Source organism: Centropristis striata, chromosome 13 (assembly GCF_030273125.1).
Source record: "Centropristis striata isolate RG_2023a ecotype Rhode Island chromosome 13, C.striata_1.0, whole genome shotgun sequence".
In the NCBI taxonomy this organism is placed as follows: domain Eukaryota; kingdom Metazoa; phylum Chordata; class Actinopteri; order Perciformes; family Serranidae; genus Centropristis; species Centropristis striata.
In genome coordinates, this window is record NC_081529.1 from 2,256,354 (window position 1) to 2,269,235 (window position 12,882).

A 12,882-nucleotide genomic window follows, 5' to 3' on the forward strand; every position below is an offset into this window, starting at 1 on the left:
AACACTTGATACAATAGGTATGCTACTGTCCAGCCTGAGCTCTCTCACTTCACTTCACATGTAATTTGAAAGTAAAGCCACTAGGGGGTGCTATTTGTCATATTAACACCATGTGCTATACAATATTCAACACCGCAGACTGTGTTCATTATCATGTGCAGTGGTGGAAAAAGTATTAAGATATTTTACTTCAGTAAAAGTACTAATACCACACTGTGAAATTACTCCATGACAAGTAAAAGTCCTGCATCCAAAACTTACTGAAGTAAAAGTACAAAAGTATCAGCATCAAAATGTACTTAAAGTATCAAAAGTAAAAGTACTTGTTATGCAGAATGAATCCACTTATATATACACTACTGGTCAAAAGGTTTAGAACACACCAACTTTTCCAGAATTTAATTGAAAATTGTGCAGTTTAATGTCTCAGTGTACTCTGAAATTAATGCACATTTGCAACATTTAAAATTCTTTATTGAGGATGATAGTGTTTTGAAAGTAAAAAAAAGATTCAAAATCACATTTTATGTTGGAATAAAGGACTAAAAAAAGACACAAAATGACAAAAAAAGACACCAAAAGACACAAAATGACAAAAAAAAGACACAAAATGACCAAAAAAAGACACAAAATGACTTACAAAGACATGAAAAGAATTAAAAAATGGACAAAATAGCCCAAGACTCCATAGAGTTAAGTTGTTAACCCATTTCTTGTTCCCTGAAAAAGGCCTCCTTGTATAATTCTGAAATGTACATTATTTTTCAGTTTTGGTTAAGCTTACCTTTTTTATTTACCTCTGGCAGTTCACCACTTACCTTTGGACCCTTTCAAGCTGTTCATTTGACTTGAACTGCTTGAATTTCAATAAAAAAACTGGAAAAATTGGGGTGTTCTAAAACTTTTGACCGGTAGTGTATATTCTAAATATATTATTAGATTATTTGCCATGATGTGTTTATGTAAGCAGCGTTTTCATTTTTTGTAAAGGTGGGGCTCTTTTTAACTATTTATACTGTTAGGAGGTTTAATTTATAAAAATGCATTATCATTTTTAATTTATCTTGTTTTTTATGTTAAATATCGACCTGAGAAGTCATTACCCCAATGATCCTTAAGCAGGTCACAACTTACCTTCAGTCTATTTTTTCCCCTTTGAATGCGTATGACCCATTTATCTTCATCAGCTACATCATGCTACATTGCTACACAATATATTTACATTGTGTTTAGAGCACATGGAAGGAAACATGAGTGCTTTTTAGACTATGTGGTAGTGGTGCAGTTCAGTCTCTTATGGCTGAAATTAGTGTTACAGCAACAAAAACTTCAAATAAATCATCCTGACAGTAACGACTTTAAACTGGCAAAACTTGAAAGAGTATCCTCTTAAAACCTGTTTTCCACCTAGGGGCTATTCAAAAAGCAAGTTTACCAAATAAGCCAGACTTGTTTCCTTTAATCTTAACCCACTGGTGCATGCTGACATGTTCATGCATACAAACAAAGTTAATATTAGTATAAGAGTTCACAACACTTTATTATTTAAATTGCTGTCTGTAATAAGGTGGTTAAAATTAAGGTTGAATGTATTGTTAAAATTATTCCATTTAGCCTGTTGACAAAGTGCCAGTGATGTAAACTGGCAATTTAATACATTTAAAAAAAATCAATTTAAGTTATTAGAAAAATCTGTTTTTAAAATTCTGAAGATTAGTGTTATTGAAATAACCTCTGTATGGAAAATGTTGATAGTTACTATATATGGGAATAATGACTTCTTAATTTGACAAGTTTAAGGACTTTTATTTTTGAGCGCCACCAAGATTACCTGATGTTAGTCTTCCAAAAAATCAGCATGTAGCCTAGGCCAGTAGTTCTCAACCTTTTTGAGTTGCGACCCCCAATTTAACATGCATGTTGTCCACAACCCACGCTCACTGAACAGATTCTCACAAGCACAGTTCAGATCACCCAAAAAATAAACAAAATGACCAAAAAAAGGAAACAAAATGACCAAAAAAGACACAAATTGACCACAAAATGGTCAAAAAAGACACACAAATGACCAAAAAAGACACAAAATGACCAGAAAAGACACAAAATGACCAAAAAAGACACAAAATGACCAAAAAAGACACAAAATTACCCAAAAAAGAAACAAAATTATCAAAAAAAGGAAACAAAATGACCAAAAAAGACACAAATTGACCACAAAATGGTCAAAAAAGACACACAAATGACCAAAAAAGACACAAAATGACCAGAAAAGACACAAAATGACCAAAAAAGACACAAAATAACCAAAAAAGACACAAAATTACCCAAAAAAGAAACAAAATGACCAGAAAAGACACAAATTGACCACAAAAATTTCTGACAGGCTTGTGTGACAGGCTATGACAGGCTATGTAGACACCTTCAAAATAAAGTGTTACCATATCTTGCTTAAGTCACAAAGGCATGTTCAAAAAAATTGCCAAGTCATGAAAAGTCATTTCATTTCTCTTAAGTTACATCATTTACACATAGTGGTATTACTATTCCAATAGCCATCCTATGTTACATCCTTTTTGAGTGAAATGATCAATACAAATCACATGTTACACTTTTGGTGAAGTTTTTTGTGTTTGCTGCAAAACTTGAAAAAATGAGTTAGGTGATTATTTTAACAGGGTGATGAATGAGTCTTGCCAAATAATGCAAGCACCCCTAACTTTGTCTCTGGATATATTAGTGAAATACTTTTACCAGCTCACATTTTAGAGTCTTTTGATGGCGTCCACATTGTAACTTTATTTCAGCACATATATTGAGCCATTTTTGATAGATAGTAGGAGTTACATTCATTTAATAACAAGATTAGATGAAATTGGGGGGGTCCATATAAAATACATAAAACTGCAAATCACATGTTACACTTTTGGTGAAGTTTTTTGTGTTTGCTGCAAAACTTGAAAAAATGAGTTAGGCGATTATTTTAACAGGGTGATGAATGAGTCTTGCCAAATAATGCAAGCACCCCTAACTAGCTGGCCTAGGCAAAACATCCTGTATGAGATCCTTCCATAGACTGTATAAAATCCTTCACACACTATTTGTACTGCACAATAAGGTTTCAATTCAATCCAATCCAATCCCCTTTATTTGTATAGCACATTTAAACAACACAAACGTCTCCAAAGTGCTGTACATAAAATCAACAATAAAACAAACAATTCCATATACCAATCAGCAATACATAACAAGTGTATAAATCTAAAATGATGCCATAAATAAAACAATACAATCAAACAGATAAACATAGTAAAATAAAATAAAAGACGTAGTTAAAAGTAGTAAAAGAAATAAAAGAAATAAAAGACACAGAGGACCACAGTCAGCTCCTTCCCCATCTGTCCGCTAGGTGGCGGTAGTGCGCCTGTACGTGGGTTTGGTTCCGCCAAAGAACTCACGAAGAAGACTTTACTCTTTCAGCAGTTTGGCGCCGAACCAGAAGAAGAAGAAAGAGAAGAGTCCCGTCGGCGTGTGGAGAAAGTGTGTTTGAGCTCCAACAGTGTTACTAGCAGAGCCTCTGGATGTGAAGCTTCATCGGCCAGATTAGACTTTGTGCTTCACACTTGTTTTCTGAATGTTTTGCCTCTGACTCATCTCCTACAAAGCTATCGGAGTTAGCTTAGCATGCTAGCTGTAAACAGACAGTCAGAGTGACTGACGGAGAGCAAACCGCGTTTTTAACTGAGTTCTTGTGGAGAAAACGTTTCTGTCAGTGTGTGGAGATGTCCAAAGGTGAAATGCTGAGAGTCTTGGTGAAGCAGCGAATAACTGCGGCTGCTGAAGAGATATTCGGGCTGTTTGAAAGAACGATAACAGAGTACGAGGAGGAACTGAGTCGGTCAAAAGAGGAGAACAAGCGACAACAGAAACTACTGGACGCTGTTTACAACCCTCAGCTTCGGCTACACAGAGCAGGTTGGTCCACTTTATTTCCCTTTCTCTCTCTGTTTACTCTCAGTTCACATACTGACCTCTGATCTGACCAACAATACGACCGGAGAGCGGCTTTATTCGGACCTTTACGGTGTTGTGTCCTTACTGGTTTACACACCAAAAGGTCTGCATGTTATTTCAGTCAAAATGAATGTAACATGCATGAAATTCACACTGTCCACTCAAAATAGTCTCACATATGAACTGATAAAGGCATTTAACTCCCAGATATCCAGAAGCACAGTTAGGGGTACATGCACATCTCGGCAAGTAATATATCGTCACACTGTCAAAATAATCGCCTAAGTAATTTTTTGTCAAAATTGTTTTGATTTTTTTTTTTTTTTACCTAAATCATCTCCTCATGACGCCAGCCACCTATGGTAAAATCACCTAAATCCTCAGTTGATCAGATCATGTGATTTTACCCCTTTAAGATCATCACTTCTTTAACAGTTTGCCACATTCATAGGCATCAGATAAGAACCCAGCAAAGAAGAGCTAGAGGGAGATTGTTTAGTTATCAGTTTAGTTCATCAGTGTTTTATTGTTGACACTAATATTGCTAACACTTAACTCTAAGGTGTCTGCTTAAGAGCGTGTCATAAACACCACATGGGATGTTTCATGAACATTAATGACACTTTGAAGTAACATTAATGCTCATGATACTTGTCATGTCATGTTCCTGACAGGCTTGTGTGACTCTTATGTAGACGCCTTCAAAATAAAGTGTTACCATATCTTGCTTAAGTCACAAAGGCATGTTCAAAAAATTGCCTAAGTCATTTATTTCTCTTGAGTTACATAATTTATACACAGTGTTATTACTATGCCAATAGCCATCCTATGTTACATACTTTTTGAGTGAAATGATCAATACAAATCACATGTTACACTTTTGGTGAAGTTTTTTGTGTTTGCTGCAAAACTTGAAAAAAAATGAGTTAGGTGATTATTTTAACAGGGTGATGAATGAGTCTTGCCAAATAATGCAAGCACCCCTAACTTTGTCTCTGGATATATTAGTGAAATACTTTTACCAGCTCACATTGTAGAGTCTTTTGAGTGGACAGTTCATACATTTAATACTTACCTGGTCTGAGAAAGGAACAATGCAGATCTCTGCAGGTAATAAAATATAGTCCCACCTCTGCATATTGCATCCACATTGTAACTTTATTTGAGCACATATATTGAGCCATTTTTGATAGATAGTATGAGTTACATTCATTTAATAACAAGATTAGATGAAATTGGGGGGGTCCATATAAAATAAATAAAACTGTGATAGGAATCAAATGAATTATCAGCACATCCTTTATTTGACCGACTTTTACAGAGTGGATTTGACATTATTTTTCTGCATTTTAAAAACCTAATTATAGAATAACTGTTCTGAAAATGCAGCAAAAGATGCAGCAAAAAAAAACAGTTGTATCCAAACACTTAGTCTAATAAAACATTGAGTGTAAACTTTAATAAACTATAGACAGTATGTCATATATCACTATTGATGAAGCACACAGAGTGTTATATGGTTTTTATCTCTGCAGGCAGGCATAACTCAGCACAACACCTTACGTGTGCATCAACAGCAGCAGCTCTGTTCTGTGTCTGTCAGCAGATTCGTCACATTTTCACAAACATGTTACGGGCAATTTCCAGGTTGCATCTCCTATCTCCTGTGGAGGACATTGTTCTATAAGTGAACACTATGTCGAATTCACCACAGCGAAATTAAATTGCTCATGAACCATCATCGCTACATCGTGAGCTACTCATACTCATTTGTTTACTCTACCCCAAGTATTATATTGGGTAAGAGACCTACCTCAGCTCCCAGGTAACATTTTCTTTTGATCTGATCTAAAGCAACTTGTTACCTTGAGTTGAACATCGAGAACTCCCGAAAATATTCATCAAGTTTCTCCCTCTCTCTCATCCAAGGCTACTGTCATATTTACCACCTCATTAGCCCAATATGAAACACATTGTGACAAATATTATTAATACTTTAAAACAGTGACAATACTCAGACTATACTGTCTCGGGTTAGGGTTAGGAGCAATTTAGTAGCAAATCACCAACATTTGGCAACAGAAAGCAAATAGGCTATTATAGAATAGAGTAAGTTACACAACTTTTGTAGCCTGGGCATACCCAGACTGCCTTGCGCGCTCAAATTTAATTTCGAACCTCCAGGCGGTTTGAAAACTAGGAAGCATTCTTAGCCCTGTTTTAGGGATCCAATCACAGAGCGGGGAGGGACGGCAAGACGATGACGCGTACTACTCGACACTTGGAAGCTTGTAGTTTTCCGGATCCAACATGGCTGCTGCAGACGCGAAACTCTCTTTAGCTGTAGATGGTGTTTTAAATAGTTTAGAGCAAAAGTTGAAAGGCGAAAGGTCTCTCGGCGGCCGCTAGTGGCTAATAGCCCCGCTACCGCGGACAGCGGAGCCGCCGAGAGGCCCTAAAATTAGTGGATGTGTGTGGCTGAATGGCATGAGGGGGAATAAAGCGTGAAAATAAATAATCTTGCAGAAAGCGAGAACTGGAGAAGCAAAGCAGCAGCAACACTCTCTCACAGACACACACACAACAAACATCCATCTCTGTTGCTCTACTACGTCATCTGGTATAACTGATCTGATTGGCTAAGAGCTACCTACAGACGCTTTGATAGACATTCTAAGCGTCCAATAAACGGCTCTGGAGGATCGTAAACCACACCTCCTCTACGGAGAAATCCATTGCTCGTTGCCAGACTAGACCTCATTTGAGAATAGTCTGGTGTTAGCCAGGCTACAACTTTTGCCCAATTGCTAAAAGAAAATAGTTTAATGTTAGCGATAAGACTGTTAATCAAACACTAGTACAAAGTAGGAATCGAGCCGTGATGGACAGCCAGAGATGGGAGATGTGATTTTCAGGCTGCCTGTCCCCATCAAGGTGCGATTGTCAATTTTTCCAGCAGGAGCCCTCTGTGTGAAAGTCCCTGCATCAAGATGAGATGCATATGCTAATTGTTACACTCCTAGATAGGTTTCTCATTTTGTTTCTGTATTTCAATGTTTCTGCAGATTCCCAGCAGCTGTTGGTAGATAACGAAGAAATGACCTCTGAGCAGCAGGACTGGAGCTCCAGTCTGGACCAGGAGGACCCAGAGCCCCCACAAATTAAAGAGGAACAGGAGGAACTCTGGATCAGTCAGGAGGGAGAGCAGCTTGCAGGGCTGGAGGAGGCTGATCTCACTAACGAACAAATCACTCTTGTCACTGTGAAGAGTGATTCTGAGGAAGAGTCCTCACAGCTTCTTCAAAAACAAATTGAACAGATGAAAACAGAAGCTGATGAAGAGGACTGTGGAGGACTAGAACCAGCCAGGAACTCGGATTCAGATTCACATTTGCAACCAAAAACTGAAGAGAGGTCTGGAGACTCTTCTGAAGTTGAGACTGATGACAGTGGTGATTGGAATGAGACCAGGGAAACTCAGTCATCTTTAAAATCTTTGACAAATGGTGACATTCCTGTCAGTGATTCAGGATGTAGTACTGGTGCGAATCAATTACGCTGCTCTGATTGTGGGAAAATATATAAAACCAAGAAAACTCTGATGATACACAAAAGAACTCATACAGGAGAGAAACCTTTTATCTGCTCAGTTTGTGGTAAAAGATTTCTGCTCAAACATTATCTGAAGTATCACATGATGAATCACACAGGAGAGAAACCTTTCACGTGCTCAGTGTGCAGCAAACGTTTCGCTACACATGCATATCTGAGAATACACATGAGAACTCACACAGGAGAGAAGCCTTTCCAATGCTCCGTCTGTAAAAGACGTTTTTCTCACAGTGGAGCTGTGCAGATACACATGACAACCCACACAGGAGAGAAATCTTTTCTCTGCTCTTTTTGCGGGAAACGATTTAGCTCAAGGTCACATCTGGTCTTACACACAAGATATCATACAGGAGAGAAACCTTACAGCTGCTCTGTGTGTAACAAAAGGTTTGTGCAATCAGCTCATATGAAGCGTCACATGATGACTCATACAGGAGAGAAACCTTTCGACTGCTCAGTGTGTAGTGAAAAATTTAGGTATAAAGAACAACTGGCACAACACATGACCCATCACAGAGGGAAGAAAGTGGAGCAGAAAAACCCACAGTAACTATATATATATATATATAAATATACATACAGGGCTTGAAGACCTCCAGCACGATGCAGGAAATCCGGCTTGGGATTTTTTTGTTAGTTTTTTTAAAAACCACGCACACTAAAAACCCCTAATTAGTTAAATCTGGATATGACCGGTAAAGGGCAGCATTACGGTGGATAGCGTACAGCCTGCCGGAGATGAAGAAGAAGAAGACTCCTTACTCTTCTTAACGAGCCGGAGGCCGGCTTATCAAGAAGAGCCGCTGTTAGCGGCAGTTAGCTACAATTAGCTCTGTAGCAGTACAGTGTGTATGTGCTAACAGGCTAACAGTTGGCTCTGTAGCAGTACAGTGTGTATGTGCTAACAGGCTAACAGTTAGCTCTGTAGCAGTGCAGTGTGTATGTGCTAACAGGCTAACAGTTAGCTCTGTAGCAGTACAGTGTGTGTGTGTGCTGCTGCTGCAGGAGGTGTTCACTTAGCGTTCTCTGTTTATTTAAAACAAGCACCGGACACTCTGTGCACAGTTAGCGATGTCGTTAATTCACGATCACTATGTTTATGACCAGTGAGACTCTGTGCATAATTAGCCATGCTGCTTTCAGCTGCTGACGTTGTGCACAATTGAGCGACGGCAAAAACCACCTCCGGAGTCTCTAAATCCCTCTGGGGGCTAACTTGTAATGGAGACGCGCAGAGTGAGCGGACATTTGAGAGGGTGTGGCCTGAGACTTACCCGGTGGCCACTTTTCCCCCGAGTCGAATCACGGTAATACGGTCCGTGTGTGCGTTCTCCCACATGTCAACCTTACTTAGCGTATCGAGCCAGCTGTATACACGCGAGATAAGGAGAACACGCTAAAATCCTGAAGGTACGGGAGACAGCGAGATCCTGTGATAAACTGTGTGTATGAAGTAAACAACAACAAACAGCTTACTTTGCTTCTCCAACGTGCAAGATCTGTTGATCTGACCATCTATCCTTATAAAAAGAATGTTATGTCATAAATGAGTGTATGCTGTTCCACTTCAACAATCTCGTCGTCCATGTCTCCGACCCTCTGAGACCCTCTGATTGATTGATTGATTGCTGATCTGGTGCCCGCGGTTAAGACATAATGTTGATGTGAAGTAGCTTTAGGCTGCATGAACTGCGTATTGTTTTATTTTGAAAGGAGCACAATTTTTGACAGGATTTTGTATTTTGATCTCGTAAATGATTTCAGTCAATGCAAGAAGCTTTTCAGTTATGCAGTATTTGTTTTGGTGATCGCGATAGATTTTTCGGTTGATTATTGTGATCAGCTGTGAGCATATTTACTAAATTATACATGTCGGGAATGTGTGTGACAACAGCCAATCAGAATCAAGCTTTTCCTGCTCCACTACTGTTAGTAAGTTGACAGAGAAGTAAACAGAAAGACCGAACATACAGCTAAGTGCAGAGCTGAGGGCAGCAAAATAAATGTCAGCCATGACTTGGAGCAATAAACCAGGGAGGTGCAGGTGAATGTTGGGAAAGAGTGAAGGAAGTTACAATCTAACCGCTGCATCTTTTGCGGCCATTGTGCCATACGAGCAACATTACAAGAGGAGAAATAAGGCTCACAATTTGTTTATTTTGGGTCTTGCATACCTGCAAAAACACTCAGGACTGTAAAGTAGTTAATTGTTATTTTATTTTATTTTTTTTACATTTGTTATACTGTTGAGTAAAAATTGATTTTATATTGTCTATGTTCATCTTATTTCATTTGCTTTGTCATTTACTTTGTATGTTAACAAAATATTGAACTAATCTGTAGTTTCTTTAGATTTCAGTACAGATGATTTCAAACGGGCAGTTTAAAAACAATATAAAAAATTGTGATGATAACAAAGATCGGACGATATGAAAAAATATTTGTGATCATTTTTTTTGCCATATGGCTCAGCCCTACCTGAATCTGTTTATGATGCTATTAAACAGTTATCACAAATATACACCCTTTGGTTACTGTAATGAAAAAATGAATAGCACACAAACTGTCTTCAATATTGCATCTTAGTTATGGACTGATTGTTTGCATGTTACTGAATCATTTCTGACAATGAATAATGAAGCTGCCTGTTCTTGTTCCTATGTCTTGCAAGTCAGACAGTCTCAAGTCTCCACTGTTCTCCTGCTTTAAGCGCACACACTTTTGTATCTACAGTACAGGCCAAAAGTTTGGACACACACCTTCTCATTCAATGCGTTTTCTTTATTTTCATGACTATTTACATTGTAGATTCTCACTGAAGGCATCAAAACTATGAATGAACACATATGGAATTATGTACTTAACAAAAAAGTGTGAAATAACTGAAAACATGTCTTGTGTTTTAGATTCCTCAAAGTAACCACCCTTTGCTTACTAGAATATAAGACATGTTTTCAGTTATTGCACACTTTTTTGTTAAGTACATAATTCCACATGTGTTCATTAATAGTTTTGATGAATCTACAATGTAAATAGTCATGAAAATAAAGGAAACGCATTGAATGAGGTGTGTCCAAACCAAGGTTATTATAGTGAATGAAAACTAACGAAATAACGAAAACTAGAATTGAAAAAACATTTTCGTTAACTGAAATAAAAATAAAAACTAGAGTTTTTAAAAAAACGATAACTAACTAAAACTGTATTTTGTGGTTACAAAACTAACTAAAATTATAGTGAAAATGTCCTTAGTTTTCGTTTTTGTCAACTTTTTTCATTCATAATTCAGTGTATTTATTCGAACATGCAACACATGGTGAATATGTTTACTGAGACTGGGATGTTTACACTAGAACCAAAATTCAAAACACCCAGAACTGTAAGAGTTAATAACCTTATTGGGGCTGAGATGATAAACCAAAGGAAATAAAGGAAACATTTATTATGACCTCTTTGAATCACGCACCCAACAAATACCCCATTACAAAAAAACTAAAACTAACACTAAAACTAATAAAAACTAAACTAAAACTAGAAAACTCACTCTAAAAACTAACTAAAACTAACTGAATTTGAAAACAAAAATTCACAACAAAATTAAAACTAAAACTAATGAAAAATCCAAAACTATTATAACCTTGGTCCAAACTTTTGGCCTGTACTGTATAATTGACAGAGTTTGAACAGAACCATCTTGCAAGATTCACTAAACTGACAAAAGACAAGTTCATCCTCTCCAGTATTTATTTTGATAACTTCTCATTGAATATTGTTTCTTCAGTGATTTTTTTCCACAACTGTTCGTCATTAATTTGGGGACATTTTTTGTATTTAATATGCTCTTTAAGGAGCTTTAGACTTTAGGGGGAAATTTCCCTGCATGTGTTTTGTGATGCCTACGAACCATTGTTCGTGTTCTTTACTTTACTAAAATGTAAATGAAGTCTCTACCTCAATGTTTCTGAGACAAAATAAAGATTGAATGAATTAGTGAAATGATTACATTTCACTGAGCTTCTTCTGCTGATGCTGAAAAAACATCCAAACTGACATAACCTGAATATTGAATAACATTAAATATGAACATTTGAGAAGTCAAAGTTAGTCAATTTTTTTAATAAAAAAAAATTCAGTTATTAGAAAAAATGTTTTTAAAAATTCAGAGGAGTAATACTGTTGGACTACCTCTGTATGGAAAAGATTGATAGTTACTTCAGATGGGAATAATGACTAATATGACAAGTTGAAGGATTTTTATTTTTGAGTGCCACCAAGTTACAGCGTTACCTGATTTTAGTCTTCCAAAACCAGCATGTAGGCAAAGCATCCTGTCAGGGATTGGTTATCTCATTGTTTTGGTTGATATACTAACACCTAAGGCAAAAAAACATGATGGACCAGTGGCGGACTCAGACTGTTTGAAGGGCAGGGGCGAAAAAATAAAAAGGGCACATTCTGCACAACATGGGCCCCACCAGCACTCAAAAAGGTATGATGCATCATGTATGATGAAATATTAGCATTAAGTTGAAAGGAGATCCAAATCAAAGTAATTAATGATGTGGTACTGACAATTAATAGTATCGAACCAAACCATCTAGGGTGGTCTGGGGGCATGCCCCCCCCAGGAGAAAATTTGTACATTTTTAAGTAAAATGCATCTATTTTGTGCACTTTGAGAGCTAAATGAGAGCAAACACCTCACATAACATTATTGACAGCTGGGTGATATTGTATTATAGAATCTCTAGAGGGCACATCAATAATCATTTATTGTATAAAGGGGCACCCTAGAGCAGTAGTTCTCAACCTTTTTGAGTCGGGACCCCCAATTTAACATGCATGTTGTCCGCAACCCCCGCTTACTGAACACAATCTCACACACAGTTCAGATCACCCAAAAAAAGAAACAAAATGACCAAAAAAGACACAAAATGACCGGAAAAGACACAAAATGACCAAGAAGACACTAAATGACCAAAAAAGACTCAAAATGACCAAAAAAAAGACACAAAATGACCAGAAAAGACACAAAATGACCAAGAAGACACTAAATGACCAAAAATGACCAAAAAGAAAGACACAAAATGACACAAAAAAGAAAAAAAATTACCAAAAAAGACACAAAATTACAAAAAAAAAAGACACAAAATGACCAAAAAAAGGAAACAAAATGACCAAAAAACCCACAAATTGACCAGAAAATGATCAAAAAAGACACAAAATGACCGGAAAAGACACAAAATGACCAAGAAGACA

General features: G+C 37.1%; 1 protein-coding gene across 1 annotated transcript; it reads left to right on the forward strand.

Moving 5' to 3' along the window:
• The first annotated feature begins 3,499 nt into the window (after positions 1 to 3,499).
• LOC131983746 (zinc finger protein 32-like) lies at positions 3,500 to 8,185 on the forward strand. The gene is made up of 2 exons (XM_059348554.1): positions 3,500 to 3,972; positions 7,077 to 8,185. Exons 1-2 carry the CDS (start codon positions 3,780 to 3,782, stop codon positions 8,171 to 8,173), a joined length of 1,290 nt encoding a protein of 429 aa, XP_059204537.1. The 5' UTR covers positions 3,500 to 3,779; the 3' UTR covers positions 8,174 to 8,185.
• Positions 8,186 to 12,882: the final 4,697 nt, after the last annotated feature.

Bases quoted from the DNA above. Each gene is read 5' to 3' on its own strand.
- LOC131983746 (XM_059348554.1), top strand. From the start codon at position 3,780: ATGTCCAAAGGTGAAATGCTGAGAGTCTTGGTGAAGCAGCGAATAACT. The intron at 3,973-7,076 runs GTTGGTCCACTT...ATGTTTCTGCAG, and splicing joins GCTTCGGCTACACAGAGCAG to ATTCCCAGCAGCTGTTGGTA.